This window comes from Dreissena polymorpha, chromosome 7 (genome assembly GCF_020536995.1).
Source record: "Dreissena polymorpha isolate Duluth1 chromosome 7, UMN_Dpol_1.0, whole genome shotgun sequence".
Taxonomy (NCBI): domain Eukaryota; kingdom Metazoa; phylum Mollusca; class Bivalvia; order Myida; family Dreissenidae; genus Dreissena; species Dreissena polymorpha.
Window position 1 is genome coordinate 67,638,233 of NC_068361.1, and position 19,384 is coordinate 67,657,616.

The 19,384-nt window shown below is 35.1% G+C and overlaps 2 protein-coding genes across 2 annotated transcripts in view; one reads left to right on the top strand and one right to left on the bottom strand.

Moving 5' to 3' along the window:
* LOC127839791 (uncharacterized) overlaps positions 1–19,384 on the bottom strand; it is a 173,090-nt gene that overhangs the window by 43,597 nt on the left and 110,109 nt on the right.
* On the top strand, positions 759–18,810 carry LOC127837525 (protein scabrous-like). Its single transcript, XM_052364687.1, has 5 exons — positions 759–1,155; positions 5,130–5,703; positions 7,073–7,291; positions 10,436–12,018; positions 17,081–18,810. The coding sequence occupies exons 2-5, from the start codon at positions 5,282–5,284 to the stop codon at positions 17,689–17,691; spliced, it is 2,835 nt and encodes a 944-aa protein (XP_052220647.1). The 5' UTR covers positions 759–1,155; positions 5,130–5,281; the 3' UTR covers positions 17,692–18,810.

Below are 19,384 nucleotides of genomic sequence, written 5' to 3' on the forward strand. Positions count from 1 at the left end.
CAGAACACCCTGCGAGTAGCTCAGTAACTCACAATCTGTTTGGGTTTTATGCTGTTTGCTGCTCATCAGCATCTAGGGGTTGGAAATGAAGCCTTAAAAACTTGAATGTAGAAAGAAAGGTCTTAAATTAAATTTAACTTTCTAAGGGACTACAAATGCATCAAAATACGCATCTTAAAGCCCCGTCACACCAGACTGGGGTCCTGACGGTGACCTAAGACTGTGTTTCTGGAAATTTTTGACTGTCGTAGTAAGGATGCCAATGGCTTTTTCGGTAAAAATGCTGTTTATCGCCTTCCCGTCACACCAGCATTCTGGTTTATGGCGTTCTGAGCGTCCTCACGGCGTACTTAATACGTCTCTAAAGATACACTGGGGTCACAGTAGGAACGCCAGTCGTAGTAGGGTCGCAATAGACGCCATAATGACGCAATGAAGTCGCAGTAAGGCCGCAACAGTCGTTCTGAGGACGCAATAGACGTACAAAGGACGTACTAAAGTCGCATTACATGTACTTGCATTAAATTAAACAAGGTGTGTGCCTATGTATTTTTCATTATTAGTCCATCATTTACCTGTGCAAAACAACAACAATAAACTATTAGTTATCCAAAAATGCCTTTGACTTGGATAACGTCTTTAATCACGGCAAATGACCACATAACTTTAACCCAGAGTTTATGAATGGACTGAATAGTGAGCAGGAAATATCATTACTGCAGTTACAGTAAATGATACCAGTTAGAGGATATAACACAGGCGACTAGGACTAGCTTTTTATCCAATATCTCGGCTACTGATGCAAAAGTATGCTGTCTGATAAAGGCCATTGAATCTCTCGTCTAGTGGCTTTCACCCATATCTACTGATGGATTAGGTTTATCTAAGGTGCCTCAGTGGATTATCTGAGAGTACATTGATTGACTGTTAGTTGGACATGATTTTATTTCCTGTCACTTAAATTTAATGAACTGTGAGCTGTAAAAGCTGTGAGGTGTTGTGAAGGGATATGGATGGTGTAAAACAGTTATTTTACTTTTGAACAATTCAATCAGACAGTGGATATATAGTAACCACTATGATGTTACTTCTGGCTTATTTAATGAAATTTAATAAAACGTTGGGAATGATACATGCAATGGGTTATATTCTCTGGTAAGAAAACATTTTTATGCAACAATTTTATCAAACAACTATACACATGAAATTGTAATATTATACATAATATACATCTTCAAATAATAAGACACTTTAAGTATTAAGAAAACAGTTCTATATTATATATATTATATGCAACAATAGTTATCAAACAACTATACACATAACATTGTATCATAATAAATAATATACATCTTCAAATATTTACCCTTCACCACTTAGAAACAAAAATTGACGCATTTGTAGTCCCATAGAAAGTGTAATTGAATTAAAGGCCTTTCTTACTAAATTCAAGTTTAAGGCTTCATTTCCAACCCTAAAACACTGAAGAGCAGCAAACAGCATATAACCTGAACAGACTGTGAGTTACTCGCAGGCTGTTCTGGGTTTATGCTGTTTGCACATTATAGCCATTTTTACCTTGACCTTTTACCACAATGTGTTTGTCAGAAACACAATGCGGCCTACTGCGCCGCTTTGATTTATTTAACAAAAATATATACGTGGGCAGGTCAGATATCTATGTCCATTTAAAGCTTATTACTTCGCTTGACTTTGTTTTTTCGACCCTAGACCTTGAAGGATGATGTTCACCTTGAAATTTTACCACACAAATTGTTCAGCTCCTTGAGATACACATGCATGCCGAATATCAAGGAGGTATCTTCAATATTAAAAAAGTTCTGGCCAATGTTAAGGTTTAAGCACGACGCCTACGGCAGACGACAAGCTGGCTATGACAATAGCTCTGGTTTTCTCCGAAAACAGACGAGCTAAAAATGAGGTCACGAAAAAAATTAAAGAAAAACATATAATTTGGAATTATTGACAAATTACATTATGTGCATGCATCAATTTGATATGTGTCAATCTTACTCATATAAAACAAATAATACATAATTATGTAGTTGTAAAAGATTATTTTTTAATGCAGTAAGCAAAACTGTCAAGCACTATTATAAGCCCCATATTTCCAGACCATGTCTTATAATGCTATGTATCAGAATCACAAGGAGTTTTGTATTGGGCAAAAACACAATTATAATCTTTTTAAAATTCAGAAATCTGTTAAAAAGTCTCTTAAACAATGTTGAATGATCAATTTGTTACAACCAACTGAGTACCATTATTCAGTATGTCAAATTTTTCTATAGAATATTCTGTTTTGCAAAGCTAATTTCATTTATTACATTTAAATTAGGCATCAAATGTATTTGAAACATAGTTAAGGGATATGTAAGTATTTTGCATTTTGTTAATGGATGGCAAAATTTAATTTTTGCTTCAAATCCCTAAATTCAATTGAAAATCAAATAGTTTAATTTCAGTCTATAAATATTCAGAAATACTTTTGAAACCCCTTCAACATTGCCAAAAGTGATTATAAAACTGACAAAATCTTGCAATGTAAGGTAACAATTCACACAGAAACATGAACACTGGTTCAATAGCACTCTGCAAATAAATTTTATCAGTTATAAAACAATTATTATAAATTGAACACTAGTCATAAATCTCAAAGTACCTTAGCAGCCAATAAAATGATAACGCAACATTTATATCAAATCAGTTAATTTGAGAATGCCAATCGCAGCATTGCCATTGATTTTGTCATGTAAGTATTTTAAGGTAAGAATACTACGAAGTTTTAGCATCTATTTTAAATTTTAGCTCACAATAAACAAGAAAACAATTCAACACTTCCACTTAATAACTTTAAATAAAGTAAAAAAAATGAATTTCAGGAGAAAATACTAATTCACAGGTCAATCCCAATTGTGGGAGAGTTCTTTAGATTTACCCCATAGACACCAAGTACTGGTTCTAGTCCCAGGAAATGGACTTGAGAGCGTTTCTAATAAGTCTTTGGTTTTTATATATTTTTATATTTGTATGTCTTATATGTTTTCTATAAAACTATTTATTACAGCATGAGAAATAAGAACTGACAAAGTCTGCACTAAAATTATACCCCTCCCGTCCCCTTCATGCCACTTTGTCTGAGGACATCCGCTGCTCAGTTATAAAAACTGGTTTCCCAAAAAATGCTCGCTTAATTTCTACCAACAAGTTTCATCTTGATACCACTTATAGGGGTTTTCCACTACGACCCGATTCCCCACGGTTTGTCCCGATTTCCAATATTTTGAGGTCGGGGACATTCGTAACTCATTCGTAGCTAGTCGCGGGCGAGTTGTGAGCTCCCAAAAAATCACGGCCAGTTTTTAAACGTGTTTAAAATTTGACCAAGACCTCCAAGACTGAATTTAATCGCAGTTGACTCGTAACAGTGTCGTAGTGCGTTCTTGGGCGTCGTAATGGAATCTTAGGTAATTCGTGACTCAATGAGAAAATCGGTGATCACGTGATCTGTCTACGAATCATTTACGACTTTGTCAAGACTCTCAAGAGTTCATCCCGATTGAGTTGCGAGCCCGCTAAGATTCTTGCGATTTAGTTACGAAACAGTTACGATTTTGTAAAGAATGATAAAGAAATAATATTTTTCCATCATGTTTTGTTGTCGAATAACCCACAGTAAGGAGTATAGATGCGTAGGAATTAAAGCACGAATGCGGAGCACGAGTGCTTTGATAACACGAATCTATACTCCTTACTGTGGGTTATTCGACAACAAGCCATCATAGAAACATATTATTTCTATTCTTACACGATTCTGATTGATTTGCTTCAAGCTTTTGGACGTGAACTATATTTTTTAATACTCCGCCCTTCTTAGTACAAAGTTCACTATTTAGTGACGTCATTGAATTGTACAAACATTTGACGTCGTTTTCATTCATAAATATTTTGCAAATTACGTCACTTTCATACAGAACAACACTCGTAGAAACTAAATGACGTCACATGTGTGAATTCTTCTGAAAAGCTGACATGCTATAAATGTTTTCTTAATAACGTTTCTTAACAAACAAATTCTTAGCAGGCGTGGTCATGCCACTTATCACCAAATATACAATTTGTTGTTTCATTACATTTATATACGTGCTACATTTTTTACATTTCTTTAAGAGTGGGATTTAAGCACGTGCATTTTACTGCAATATTTTCTTTATTTATTCGGAACTATTTTCAAAACATTAAGCTCCGCCCATAATTTATTGCAGAATAACCCACACTTTATTTCCTTCTTTGTCTACAGAAAACAAGTTGTTTGCCGTGTTAGAATCAATATCAGTAGATATTGGCGCAGAATTCATGGGTGCGTTCGGTGAGGTCCTAGCTTAGTCGTGACCAATCTGCATCGTTCTTAGTACAGTCGCAGTAGATTCTTACACATCGTAGTGAAGTCGCGACCCTATTCGCAAGACTTCAACCGAACCCCACAATTCGTCGCAACTCAATCTTACCACTGTCGTAACTGAATCGCAGACTTCACGAGTCTTCCCGATTCAATAAATGTGCGAAATCATAGCGAATCGTGGGCTCGTTTTCGTAGTGGAATAGGGCCATTAACCATTATAGTCAAGATATGCCCTGGACAAATTTCAACATGAACATTAAATAGGGCATTAATTGTGAAATTATGAAAGCAGGAGTTATAGCTCTCATGCATTGCACTTCCTGTCATTGAGATTTTCCCACATATTAAGTTCAACCTCATTTCATTTTTAATCTTTGCTGTGGACAAAACTTAAGCAAAACTAAAAATGTGTCCCTAAGACATAGTTGACAAAAAACAGACACAGTGACCCCCACATTCTGCATTTATCTGAAAAAAAAACACACACCAAAAAAGGGTTTGCCCAAGTTCTCGTTCTTGTTCCAAACAGCAAACAGTGAAAATATGTAACTTTTTATATAATAAGTGTCTATAACTCTCGTTTTGTCCAGAAACTGAAAAAAAAATTATGGATGTGCACAATGTCACATGCTGGTTAATATGTTTGTAAAGGGGTGGGGGATGATAATAAATCAGAATTAACATCGATCAAAATATATTGAAACAGCAGAAGACAGTGATGATAATGATGAACTTTTTTGACTGTATCATGAAAGCCTGTCAAAGACTATCAAACTATCAGCACCACAAAACCTAGCCACAAAGGTGTTCATCTAAAATGGATGTTTGAAAACCAAGAACTTCGATACTACCCTAAGCATGACCTTTCATAAAATTCTAATAACGGCAAGTTTGACACTGTGTTTTACACTTTTCACTGATTGCTATGGAAACAATGTGCCCTACAAACACGATGCACTTAAAGAGGATGCTGTGTATGTGGACAACATGGTTACCCTGGAAACGCAAACACGTAGCCAGGATGTAAAGCAGCACATGGGAGGTCAAACCATAATTAAACCATCTGAACCAGATGTGGACAACAATGACCTTGAACTTGACAGGGATGGAGATGACCTTGAGGAAGTAAAAGTGGTCACAGAATCCATGGGAACAGATACGGCCCTGATTCTAGTTCGCCTCATTGATGAGCTGAAAAAAGAGATGAGTGACTTGAAGAAATCAAGTGAAAATGACAGGAAAGAGTTGAAGCATCTCAAGAGTTTGCAGGAGAGCGAAAGGTAGAAAAAATACAGTTTTATCTGTCTTTGAGCCTTGCTCTTGTAAAACGGGGCCTAATACAAATGAGTAAAGTGCCATCCTAGATTGTACAGGCAAATCTAGGACAACACTTTAAGCACATGCAGTTAACCCCATTATTTCCTAAAATTGAAATGGTGTAAGATGTTGCATTGCAATGTGCATTAACACACTGCATGGAATAAAAATATATATTCATTTCTGACACCAATGTCAAACAATCCATTATTAACCAGACTTAATTTGTATGTGATCATTTATGCTTAGGTGATGGATCAGTATAAATACCATGATAATATTTAAGTAAAAGACATGTGGTTCACAAGAAGGCTTATAAAAGATAAATAAATCAACAGTTATAATTATGCAATAATTAAACTGCAGCCAGCAGCATTAGTTTTGTTTATTATCTAATAAACTATTATTATCGTTTCAATAATGTACTCCATTGAAATTATTATTTGCTTACTAAGTATATTTACTTTCTGACTTCTGGAATTTTCCTTCAAAAACGCATAAAACAACTTCCAATAAACATTTGATAATTTATGTGCTGAAATAAAATCCCTCAAACATCGTGAAGTCTTATAATAAATTAAACTCATACAGACAAAAATCCCCTAGTTGTTTTCATTTCTTATGGACTTTTTTTAGAAAAAGCAAAAACAAAGAGTAAAAGTGGTCCTGGGCGCTAACCTTATTATTGTATTTATATTGTAATAGTTAACTGAAGGATAAGTATATATTTTATAAGCTTAACAAAAGGATTCTGACCTATGGCCGTATTCCAGTAGCTTCTTAAGTTAAAAAATAACTTAAGTTGAAATATTCTCAATATTTTTTCTTATCTCCGCCATTTTTTCTTAAAACATAAGAATTCACTTAAGTTAAATTCTGGTAGCTTCATAAACTTAATAAAATTTCTTTCCTCTGTGTTTTTTTTCTCATATATTTAAAATTAAGTTAACTTCCTTTAACTCTTAAAGGAATTTCTTAAAGAGAAATACTAAGTGTCTCATGTTTTGTTTTTTACATTTCAAATTTAACTTAAGAAATTTATTTAAGAAATTTCTTAACTTGAGTGAAAACTTAAGAAGCTACTTGAATACGGCCCCAGCACTAGAAATGTTTTGCTGTTGTTTTTTGTGTCAAAATTTTATTTTCAGCATACAATATAACTAACATGTATTTAATAATGAGAGTAGTTAATTTATATGTACTATTAACTTGTATATTAATACATTTGCAAACATATACTCATGTACAAAGTTCAAAGTTGATATCTGTTGGCTATATATAAAACGTACCTCTGAGTATTAAACTTTGAATTTCACACACAATTGAATTCAGGACCAAGTATGCCCAGCTAGACGAGAAAGTTCGACAACACGCTAACAGACTAGCTGTGAACACTGCTGACAGGACCAAGTATGCCCAGCTAGACGAGAAAGTTCGACAACACGATAACAGACTAGCTGTGAACACTGCTGAGATTATCCAAATGAGGCAGTCCGTAACCGAGGCCTGGGACAAGGTCGTTGCTATGGAGGAAACTGTTAGTGACCACAGGTACTTTAGTAGGGAATAAGGAGGGTTTACATTGAAACTGTTGTATGTGAAACACTTTGATATCATGTACATTATTCCATGTTTAATCATCGATTTATAAATTACATAAATAAATTAAAGTAATATAATACTGAGAAATGAAAGGCTGTTATCAATCGCACTTAAACAATGATTTAATAATCCATACATATGACACAATCAAACAATCACTTTTTTATGCTAAATCAACTGTTTGCAATAAGAAATACAATAGTGACTGTTGTATTTCTAATTATTATATTTTGTATTAAAAATCACATGCATCCTTTTATTTTATTTTCCCATTTCACTATTCAATATTAGATGATGATGGTCAAAGTAATTATGACTATAATGACACCATATAAAGCTATGATATTAATGTTGCTGAAGATTGTGATGATGACTGATGCTGATGTTGCTGTTGAGGATGATGATGGTAGTGGTAGTGGTGGTGTTTCCATTGGTGTTACTGATGAGCTGATTACTATTATTGGGTCCCATTATCATATAATCTATATAATCAATTATCCAACAAGAATATTTGAAAATTGCCTTAATTATCTAGAAAATAAACTAAAACAGTTTAATGACAGTGCCTTTGCATGTACTAAACAACACATTTGAGTTCACAAAACTGGTAATTATCTGTAATTATCTACACCTTATCAATTTCACTTTAACGCTTTTGAAATCCGAGACCCCAAAGTTAAAACTTGAAACAAGTTGATACCTTTGAGTGTGCCAGGCAGTGGCACACAATACTGTGATGTTACCTTTAAATTATTTTTAAAGATACTTGGTCATTGAAATTCCTTTATATTTTATTAAGCCTTTAACCCTTCGTTACGTACTTTGACACATTTATAGTCACTTACAAAGTTAAATTGAATTACAGATTTTTCTTACTAGATTCAATTTTAAAGGCTTCATTCCCAACCCTTAGATACTGATGAGTAGCAAACAGCATAAAACCTGAACAGACTGCGAGTTACTCTTTTTATTGTCAGATAAATACCTACACAGGGAATATTTGAATGAAAGTTTTTGAATGGACATCAAGTACTGGTTCTAACCAGAAAATGGACTTTGGATTAGTATATTAGTAAGCTTTTGGCAAATCCAGCTAAAAGAAATAAATGTAAACTCTCCATGACTTCTGACAGAACTTAAGAGCTAAAATTGTCACAGACGTGACAAATACCCCCACATGCAGCATTGACACAGAATATTTTGCATGTTGTCTTCACAAAATACAGCGGAGTCACCATGCTCAATGTTTAAAACGCACTAAGTGACCCCATGACCTAGTTTTTGACCCAGCATGGCCCATGTTTGAACATGACCTACACATCATCTAGATACAACTTCTGAACTAGTGTGGTGAAGATCTGATGTAAACTACTTAAATTAGAGAGCGGACACCATGCTGAATGTGTAAAACATACTAAGTGACCCTATGACCTAGTTTTTGATCTGGCATGGCCCATGTTCGAACTTGGCCTTAAGATCATCTAGATAAAACTTCTGACCAAGTTTGGTGAAGATCGGATGAAAACTACTTGAATTAGAGAGTGGACACCATGCTGAATGTTCAAAAACGCACTAATTGACACCGTGACCTAGTTTTTGACCCAGCATGGCCCATGTTCGAACTTGACCTACACATCATCTAGACAGACAGACAGACAGACAGACAGACAGACAGACAGACAGACAGACAGACAGACAGACAGACAGACAGACAGACATACAGACAGACAGACAGAGACAGAGACAGACAGACAGACAGACAGACAGACAGACAGACAGACAGACAGACAGACAGACAGACAGACAGACAGACAGACAGACAGACAAGCTCACTCCTATATACCCCCCTAAACTTTGTTTGTGATGGTATAATAAAGAGTAAATTATTTTTATTTATTTTCATATACAAACTTTTATTAGAAACCATCAAATATAACTTGCGTACTAATCATTTTGCTACAGTCTGAGTGGCACTTTGGGGTTTAATGTAGATATAACAGCACACTTGTATAATATTTGTTCATAAAAATGCAATCTAAGGATTTTGAGCTTCTGTTTATAGGCAGAACGTTGAGAAAACATATACTGCTGTACTGTGTAAATTATGACAGAGATTCTAAACATGTGAAATCATAAACTTAGGTCACAATAGTACTATTTAATAATATACTCAGCAATTTCAATGTCAAAATCGGAATTCAACAAATTATCTCCTCATGAACATGGAAGCTCTGAAAACAGTAAACTCCAGCGTGCTACTTCTTACAAAATAAATACACTCTATGAGCTGCAACCTACCCAGGTATACAAATATTATTTTATTTACTTTGAAGTTCACATGTAAACTGAGAACTTTGAAAGTTGGAAGGATGAATTTTGAAAGGCCTCCTTGCTTTGACTCAAAGTCATCCATCAAGAAAAGATTAATGAACCCTCAGTTAACCTGTAATCAAATGATACAAGTCACAAGAGTGTGTTCTGCCCTGAGTATGTTAATCTTGCAAAATAATTGATTTAACAGTGGCAAGTTTTCTTACAGATTGATAGCTTACAATGAAGAAAATAACAGTGCATACAGTAAATATTTATATGGAATGCTTAAAACAAAATTTCATCAATCATTATTTATTAAAGACAATAAATGAACATATCTCTAAAAAAAAAAAATCATTGCATTGATATGCCCCGCCATAACTTACAAGTTTGTGACAGATGGACTTACGGACGGTCGGACGGACAACACCAAAACTATATACCTCCGTCTTTGCCTGGGTAAAATAATGTCACTCATAACTTTAAAGACAGCTCAGAATTAGGTGTGACTTCCCAATAAACACTGATGATTTTGTGTGAAAAAAAATGTTGTCGAGACAAACATTTAGTTTTAAATAGAGATGATTTTGAATAAGAAAATTTGAATGAACAAAGTATAATTTAGTTAAAAGAAGAAGGAAAAATTAGTACCTATTGTTTTTTAAAATAATGCTTCCTTTGAATAAACTGTGTACAAAAGTGGGGTGTTCCACTCAAATAAGAAAATCTTTAAAAAAACACAAAAAACAACGCTACAATATTCTTCTTCTCTGTTTGCAGTGCACTCATTGAAGGCATCGAGGCATTTCAGAAGGAGGCCTCCAAGGAACTGCGTCGCTTCCGTGAATACAGAGAGGACAAGGCTGCCAAACGCTTCCATCAGTTGACCAACATGGTGGAGAGGAACCAGCGAGACCTGGCGACACTAGGGAACCAGCTACAGAGGTCGGACGTGCAGGTCCAGAACTTGTCGCATGCCGTGATGATTTTAAACGAGCGAAATAAAAGTCTCAGTGATGACATGAGGAATGTGTCACTATCACAGCTTGAGATTTACAATTCTTTAGATGTTATGAGAATTTTATTGAATGAATCGGTGGAGAATATATCGAAAAGTTGTGAACAAAATATACAACAGTTTGCAGAAAAACTTTCAGAGTTATCAATACGCCATACATATAGACAAAAGTTGCCAAATCAGTATAAGGAAGTGGAAAAAAATGAAGGCCAGAAAATTGAAATTATGGAGTTTGGTTCCGGAGATATAAGTGATAAATACCTGTCAAATTTTGAAGAACAAACTAACATTATTGGAGTGAATGTAGGCATTAATGCGATTGATAATGTCTACGGTAGTGGGGAAACGACCCATGATGGAAGTGGTGAAAGTGAACAATTACCTCCCTTTATTAATGTTGATCTCAGCAACTTTGTGCACAAATCTGAATTCATAATGGAGAACATGCAGCTCAAATCTATGTTGGAAGACTTTGCCCAAAAGCATGAGAACATGAGTGTATATATACATCAATTAGAGACGAAACTAGCCAGTATACAGCTGGGAAATTTCATGCAAAATCTTCAGGACTCATTGATCAACTTTACTCAAAATGTCATCACACTTGATCAGTGGAAGGTCTCGAGTACTCAGATTGTCAACTCCACATTGACCAATCAGGATCAAATACTCAAACTAACAAACATGGTGATCGAAAACCAGGACAAAGTGTTGGACCTTAAATGGAAAGTATCCAATGGAGAAATAGTGGCTGACCGACAGTTTAATATACTTCGGATGCATGTAATTCGGATGAATAACTCCTTAGAGGATATAAAAGAGGCGGTGCAGAAATTGCAACAAAAGCAAAACAAACCGACACAAAATGGTTTTCAATACCGGCCATTGTTTGGCAACCAGATCAAATTTGGTGACCCAGATTTGCAAAACCAGTCTGAGGAAACTGAGTACGGGCCAAATATAGACGCAATACACACATTGATGTCCAGACTGGACCAAATCGGTCTCCAGGTAGTTTTCAATCAAAACAGACTGGGTAACCTTGAGGTTAAGATATTAAATGACTCACTCGCGTCGTGTATGAAATTCAACATGGACTCTGCCCAAGACACAATGCTTGCCAGCCACGAGTCTGTTATCAAAGCTAATACGCAGTCTATTGTCCTGACAAACAATCTAATCAAAGAACTCGACAGACTGGTCCAGTCACTGAACCACCAGATCAAGCTAAACGCGCACAGGATTCGAGCCTCGGACACAACCATTGAGTCTCTCAAGGGACTGGTTCCTGCAATGATGGCCATCAAGAAGGAAACAGACAACTTGCTGTTGCAGCTGCCAACAGGTGAGGCCTGTTGATAGGTGAAGATTTCGAAAGAGCAAATATGAGCCACACCCTGGGAAAACAGGGCTTAATGCATGTGCAGCAAGGCAATCTGCACAGGCTAAGCGTGCAGCAAGGCAATCTGCACAGGCTAAGCAGGGACGCCACTATCTGGCTAGACTCAATTTCTATTAATAAGAGACTTCCTTTAATTTAAAAATTCCAAAAAAGCGGAAAGTGTTGTCCCTCATAAGCCTGTGTGGACTGCACAGGCTAATCTGTGAAAACACTTTACGCACATGAATTGAGCTTATTTTTTCCAGAACAAGGCTGGATGAAGGTTTTAAACATGCATTTATAAAGAGTATTACCTAAAGATTACATTAACATGTGTTTATGTAAGAGTTTATTTATAGGTCATCGTTAAGTCTTCACGACTACCTTTTGTGCTGACCTGGATTAATAAACACTAGCTCTAGAAGGTTTTATAGATGCATACATACAGATGCAGATATTCATATAAAGTTTTTACAGCACATAATAAATAGTATTTACACTAACCTTATAAATATTCTCAACAGATCACACTTTTGTTTGATATAATACTGTATATTAGCCATTAATACTCCCATATAATGTTTGGATTGTCAAGGTTTGGACTACTGTATGACACTGAAAATTCAAACCACTTCTCAACATCATTATTTGCACTGGAATAAATCTGGGTGGCATTAAACATTCAGAATGTAACATTTGTTTCAGGGGATTTAGTCTACATATACACTCAACCAATTTAACATGATTTTTTTTTTTAGAGATCATCAAGAGATTTGTAGCTCAATAACCAACTATTAATTAACCTTATGCTTTTATTTTGCACTAAAAGGCTAATTAATCTGTAATCACATTAATCTTGTCCTCCTGACAGCTAATGCATTTTAAGATTATTAAATAGACAAGCAATTGGTAAAACACAATATTAATTTATAATACTGTTATACAATAATAAACAAACCATTGTTCAACTCACTACATTTATCCCATTTTCACCGCGACATTGACGGTATAACACGTTGTGGGATATACTTGCTTGTATTCAACACTGTGGAATATACCTGTCGCGTGCACGGACTACTTTTTAAATGACGTCATGCGATATGCGCTAAAATTAGGTCGATATTGTTTGGTTCATTGATCGAATTTTAAGGTCACCCATTAAAAGAAAATGTGCATATTTTGCAGAAAAACATATATCTGACATATTCACCAAAAGAAATGTTGAAATAAAATATGAAATTACACGATTTTTGTTTTGTTATTTTTTTATTTATAACAAAGTCGACAAAACTTAACCTTCAAAATTATACGACCTTCAACCTTTAAAACTAGTCATATGACATAATTTTTCGCCATCCGTATAATGAATCAGCTGATTGATGGCGTCATAAAATGACATACTTATTGCGTCATTTTCCCCATTTTTTTGACGATTTATTATAAACGCGACTTATTTCACATTTTTTCTACATGTACTGTATGTCGACATATCTGAATTGTCAATTGATCACATTTTCCTTATTTCGTGTAATGTGCATTGTTTATAACCAAAGCATATACTTTGACATTTAACTTAAATATTAAGAATGTACAACAAGCCATACACATATCGCACAGTTCATGAATAATCTGCTATGTTTGCTTTCCTATTTAATTCACGTTAGGCATAGAGCTGTGTAAAGTATAAGATGGTAAAAATAGCACCACACTTGAATTGGGAACGTCCCATTTTGTACACGGGTATTTTCTACTTATTTATCTGTTGTGTACTGGAATGTTTTCCATTCTTTGTGTATTTATATATTAAATTATTTTCTCGTACAATAAGGGCATTTACCATAGATAAATAAAACATTGTGCAAGTTTAAACATAATTATGTTTGTATGCAGAAATCTGCAAATGCAACCGAGTTTACCAACGGCTATTATTAGATAAACTGCTCCGGTTCATTTGAACAGCAGTAATGTAGAGTACATGACGTAGCATGTGACGAAGAAGAAAGTTTATCGCGTTCATAAACTCATTTGAATAAGTGATGGAATGGCATAAGGGTCTTTATTTAACTATGCTAAAATAATTATTAAAGACCCTAGATGCAAAATCGTCAATTATTGAGTTAAATGGATTATTAGATGGATTTTAAAGGATAATTAAAGGTAAGATACTAGTTCTTACGTGTTTTGATTTTTGTTTGTACTTTTGTCGTTCCCTGTTCTCGGGGAAATGATTTTAACATGGGCGCAATTGATGCATCGGATCACACATGGCATACCCATAACATTATATAAAAAACACGTTCTGCGCGTCCTTAAATTCGTCGTCCGAAGTCGGAAAACGTATTGCCCTGTATATTTTGTCAAATAAAGTGTCAGTCGCTGCAATTGTCTGTTTACTCGTCAAAATTGTCAAGGTCTTCGATAGCTAAAGAAACTTCAGCGTACAGTTTATTTAGTATTGAAAGACCTGTACAAAGTCGCGCCAGTCAAAAATCATAAAAAGCGACATTTAAAGTTATGGTAGCCAGAACTAGGTCGTCGATGGTGTACATGTATGTTGACATCGACAGCATTTTGTCAGGAGCAATCGCCGCCATATTGGATTTGATCATTTTCTTTCGAAAATAAAATGAATTATAGTAAAGTAAAATCTTCTTATCGCCGTCGTAATGTGTTAAAATTCGCATACTGCGTAAAATTGAATGTAGGCATATGGTGATATTTTTTACTTGTTTTACAGTTTGTGTGTGAATTTTTTAAAGACTATTTTGCGTACCAGAACAAATACATGTATATCACTACGCATGGTTACATTTGTTAGATGTTAAGCGCTTTTATGACTGAATTAAAATTATTGTTAAGGTTATTACATCTATTTATGTTAAATGTCACGTTGAAAAAATCAAATGGGATAAATAGAATACTAGGATTAGCGTTGAATACAGAGAAGTTTATGTTGCTCGGCTCGAACACCGAAAGCGCTCGCCAAGGCTCGCGCTTCCGGCGTTCTAAGCCTCGCAACATAAACTTCTCTGTATTCAACGCTAACCTAGTATTCTCTATATATAGTACACCCATATCAATATTTGCTTGAAGGTTAAAAGGTGAAAGCATCCATTTTACTCTTTCCAAAGTTTTTTCATTTCAAATTCTTAAATGTCAGTTACATATGATACTCAATCATTAACAAACAAAAACAACATCAAACAGTTTCTTCAATGCAGAATTTCCTCTAGGATACTTGGTCTATTAATGATATCATTTTTATTTTTTATTTATTAACAGGGTCCAAAGTATCTAAAAGCTCTAATAACAAAAACATACTACCTGTTACAAATTTGAATAAGTCATTATATAAGCTACAAAATCCCACCAAGCACAGATACATATACAATTATGTTGTAAAACATGAAAAAAAAACACTTAATACAGAATCATAAAATATTTTGTTCCAAGATACTTCATTACTGTGAAAGCCCTGAATAGAAGACAATTAACCAATGTTATGTCTGTAAGAAGCCCTGAATAGAAGACAATTAACCAATGTTATGTCTGTAAGAAGCCCTGAATAGAAGACAATTAACCAATGTTATGTCTGTAAGAAGCCCTGAATAGAAGACAATTAACCAATGTTATGTCTGTAAGAAGCCCTGAATAGAAGACAATTAACCAATGTTATGTCTGTAAGAAGCCCTGAATAGAAGACAATTAACCAATGTTCTGTTTGTAAGAAGCCCTGAATAGAAGACAATTAACCAATGTTCTGTTTGTAAGAAGCCCTGAATAGAAGACAATTAACCAATGTTATGTCTGTAAGAAGCCCTGAATAGAAGACAATTAACCAATGTTCTGTTTGTAAGAAGCCCTGAATAGAAGACAATTAACCAATGTTCTGTTTGTAAGAAGCCCTTCATTTTCAGGACTTCATTGCAGACTATTCTGATTATTTATCATGTGAGCCTTATTTTGGGAAAACTGGGCTTAATACATGTTTTTCAGTGTGTTCCCAGTGGTTTTTTGTTTAAAGGAAGTCTGATCTAAACAAAAATCCAATCTCTGCACAGGCTAATCTGGGGTGACACTTTACAAAAATTCATTAAGCCCAGTTTTCCCAGAGCGCAAATGTTTAATTGAGTCTTGTTCTGAGAAAACTGGGCATAATGTATGTGCGTAAAGTGTCGTCACAGATAAGCCTGTGCAATCCGCACAGGCTAATCAGAGACGCACTTTCCGCTTTTATGACATTTTTCGTTTAAATGAAGTCTGTTCTTAGCAAAAATCAAATTTAGGCGCAAAGTGTCATCCCTGATCACTAATCTGGAACGACACTTTACGCACATGCATTATGCCCAGTATTCTCAGAACGCGACTAATTTTAGTATACTCAGTCTGCAACCAAATACACACATTGCGAGACCATGTTTGCACTATAATATTATATAGAGAATAATAAACCTAATCTATAATCAACACTAACCTATCATTCTTTTTATCCCACTTTTCAGTAAGCCTTTTTATTTAAACAAAATTAGTTTAACTGGATAATTCGATAATTTCGCGTTTTTATGAGTGTTTGTCGTACTTTGATAATGACTGTAGTGTATTCAAATTGAATTGCAAATCTAATAGTTTTATAACATCAATATAACATTTAGTTGTTATATACAAGGAACTACATTCGTTTACAACGTAGCCTAACAACATAGCACGTGCCGTTGACTATAGATGAAATTTAATCAATTGGGCTTTAATCAACCGAATTCGCTGTAAAAGTGGGATAAATTATGGTTTGTCGCCAGTATTAAATCTATTTAAAACAATTTCTGCAAAGTTCATTTTTTGTAAGAAATTTTGGACTGGGCCTTTTAGTATCTTTTCCTTGACATCTTACACATATCCTATATTTCATAAAAATAATTATGAAAAAACTTCTCATGAAAACAAAATTTAACCTTTACTTAAAGTAACCCTAAGACGTTTGATAACACCAGCCCATGGATTCTCAGATGATAATGTTCCTATGTTCCAGACTGTTCAGAATATCAAGAGCGCGGCTACAGGAAGTCTGGTGTCTATGTGATCCATCCAATCACAGCGCAGGGCTCTAGTCTTGTCAAGTGTCACATGACTCAAGATGGCGGCTGGACAGTGATACAGCATCGCTTTGACGGCAGCCTGGACTTCAAGCGTAGATGGAGCAACTACGCTGACGGTTTCGGTTCCGCTAATTCAGAACAATGGCTGGGCAACAACATGGTGCATCTACTCACTTCTCATAAGAATTACTCACTGAGGATTGAAATGGTGGACATATACAACGTGACTTGGCTGGCAGAGTATGACCATTTCTTCATTTCCAGATTAGAAGACCAGTTTGCCCTCCATGTCTCAGGTTACCATGGTAATGCCACTGATGCTATGGGATACTCATCTGGGATACCCTTCAGCACCATGGACAATGACAATGACGGCAGTAGCTTGAACTGCGCTTTTTTCTATGAGGCCGGCTGGTGGTACAAGCATTGTCAAACATGTAACCTCAATGGTCGCTATGACCTGGGCTTCCTGTGGTTTAATTCGGAAACCAGCACGTACATACAACTCAGGTCATCTGTGATGAAGATTCGAGCCCGAATCTAACAAACATGCCTGTGATCATTAAACTATGGAGATTCGCGCGAGAAGATAATACACATGCCTCTGATTATTAGACTACCATACTGCAAAGATGGAATTTAAAAAAGAAGTAACAAATATGGCTCTGGTATATCAAAACAGCATCTGAAGAGCAGTAATTGATGAGGCTGATATTAACCATGGGGGTCAAGATTAACATATGAAGAGCAGAAATTGTAGGGTCAGGAAGATTTTCCAAGTAATTCACAAGTACCCAGCAGGTCTACAGGCTGTTATAGAATACAACCCGACAGAGGCTATAGAGCCACTTGACCACCAACAGTTGATCTTTAAACGAGCCTTGTTCAAGGAAAACTGAACTTACTATATGTGCGCAAACTGTTGTTGCAGATTAGCCTGTGCAGTCTGCACAGACTTAAAGGGGATGACACTTTCCGCGTAAATTAGATCTTCATTAATAAGAAAATTTTCTTTAAAGGAAATATTCCATAACAGTTGAAAGTGTCATCCCTGATTAGCCTGTGCAATCACCTCGGGCTAATCTGGGATGACACTTAAAGCACATGCATAAAGCAATGTTTACCTGAATGGGGCTCAAATGCTATTGGCTATATCAAATGAAAGACAAATTATAATATCAAAATGCTTTTGCAATCATGAAATAATTTGCAATATACAATTTATACTAAAACATTCTTATATCTTATGTTTATAAAAATATATATACACATAATGTTACAATTCCTATGGCTACAATTTATATTATGAATGTTAACAGCAGGAGTTTTCAGTACAACTGCATATGTACACTCAGGAATCCTATCCCATTACCCTTTACCACTTATTTGTACGTATACTTATTTGTACACATTCGTTGTCGCTTAGAAAGTTTAATTTAATTTAGGACCATTTTGTACTAAAGTCAAGTTTTAAAGGCTTCATTTTCAACCCTTAGTTACTGATGAGCAGCAAACAGCATACAACCTGCAGCCTTACAACCTGAACAGGCTGCGAGTTACTTGATTATTGAAATTTTTAATAGTGTTTTAAATAGAATCTGGAACTGTGATCATATGTTTTATACTTAACATTTACATTTTCAGATATATAAAGCCAGTATCATTTTGTGTTTTTTTTGTATTCTCCCTCCCCCCTTACAAAATTAATTCTCCATATAATGCTGTGAATGCATTGACAACAAACTTATTACCCACACATTTGAATGACAATAAGCTGGGGACAATATGGATTTGCAGTGAATTACCCTATATCATTTTCATGAACTTCAAGTCATTGTCAAAAATCTGACATCACACTGGAAATAAGATGGCATTAGATTGTTTGTCCAAAATCCATGCCTAAAACAGTGTGTTGTTTAGTTATTGTCAGCTGCTTTTTATTGCCAGTGAATGTTCAATACTTTCTGTAGTAAATTGTCATTTTTACTGTCTATCTGTAACAAGCCTGTTGTAATGTGACTTCTGCATTTTTAATATTAACCCTTTGCATGCTGGGTAATTTGTCTTCTGCTAAAATGTCTTCTGCTGAATTTCTAAAAATAGCATTTTCTGTGATTTTTTTCAAAGAACACTATCAGAATAGCAAACAGTTTGGATCCTGATGAGACGCCACGTTCTGTGGCGTCTCATCTGGATCCAAACTGTTTGCAAAGGCCTTTAAAATTCAGCTCCAGCGC

What these genes read in the sequence shown, in the direction of transcription:
- LOC127837525 (XM_052364687.1), top strand. Translation starts at nt 5,282, where the DNA reads ATGACCTTTCATAAAATTCTAATAACGGCAAGTTTGACACTGTGTTTT. An exon ending in GAAACTGTTAGTGACCACAG is followed by an intron (nt 7,292 to 10,435) that starts GTACTTTAGTAG and finishes CTCTGTTTGCAG; the next exon opens with TGCACTCATTGAAGGCATCG. An exon ending in GCTGTTGCAGCTGCCAACAG is followed by an intron (nt 12,019 to 17,080) that starts GTGAGGCCTGTT and finishes CCTATGTTCCAG; the next exon opens with ACTGTTCAGAATATCAAGAG.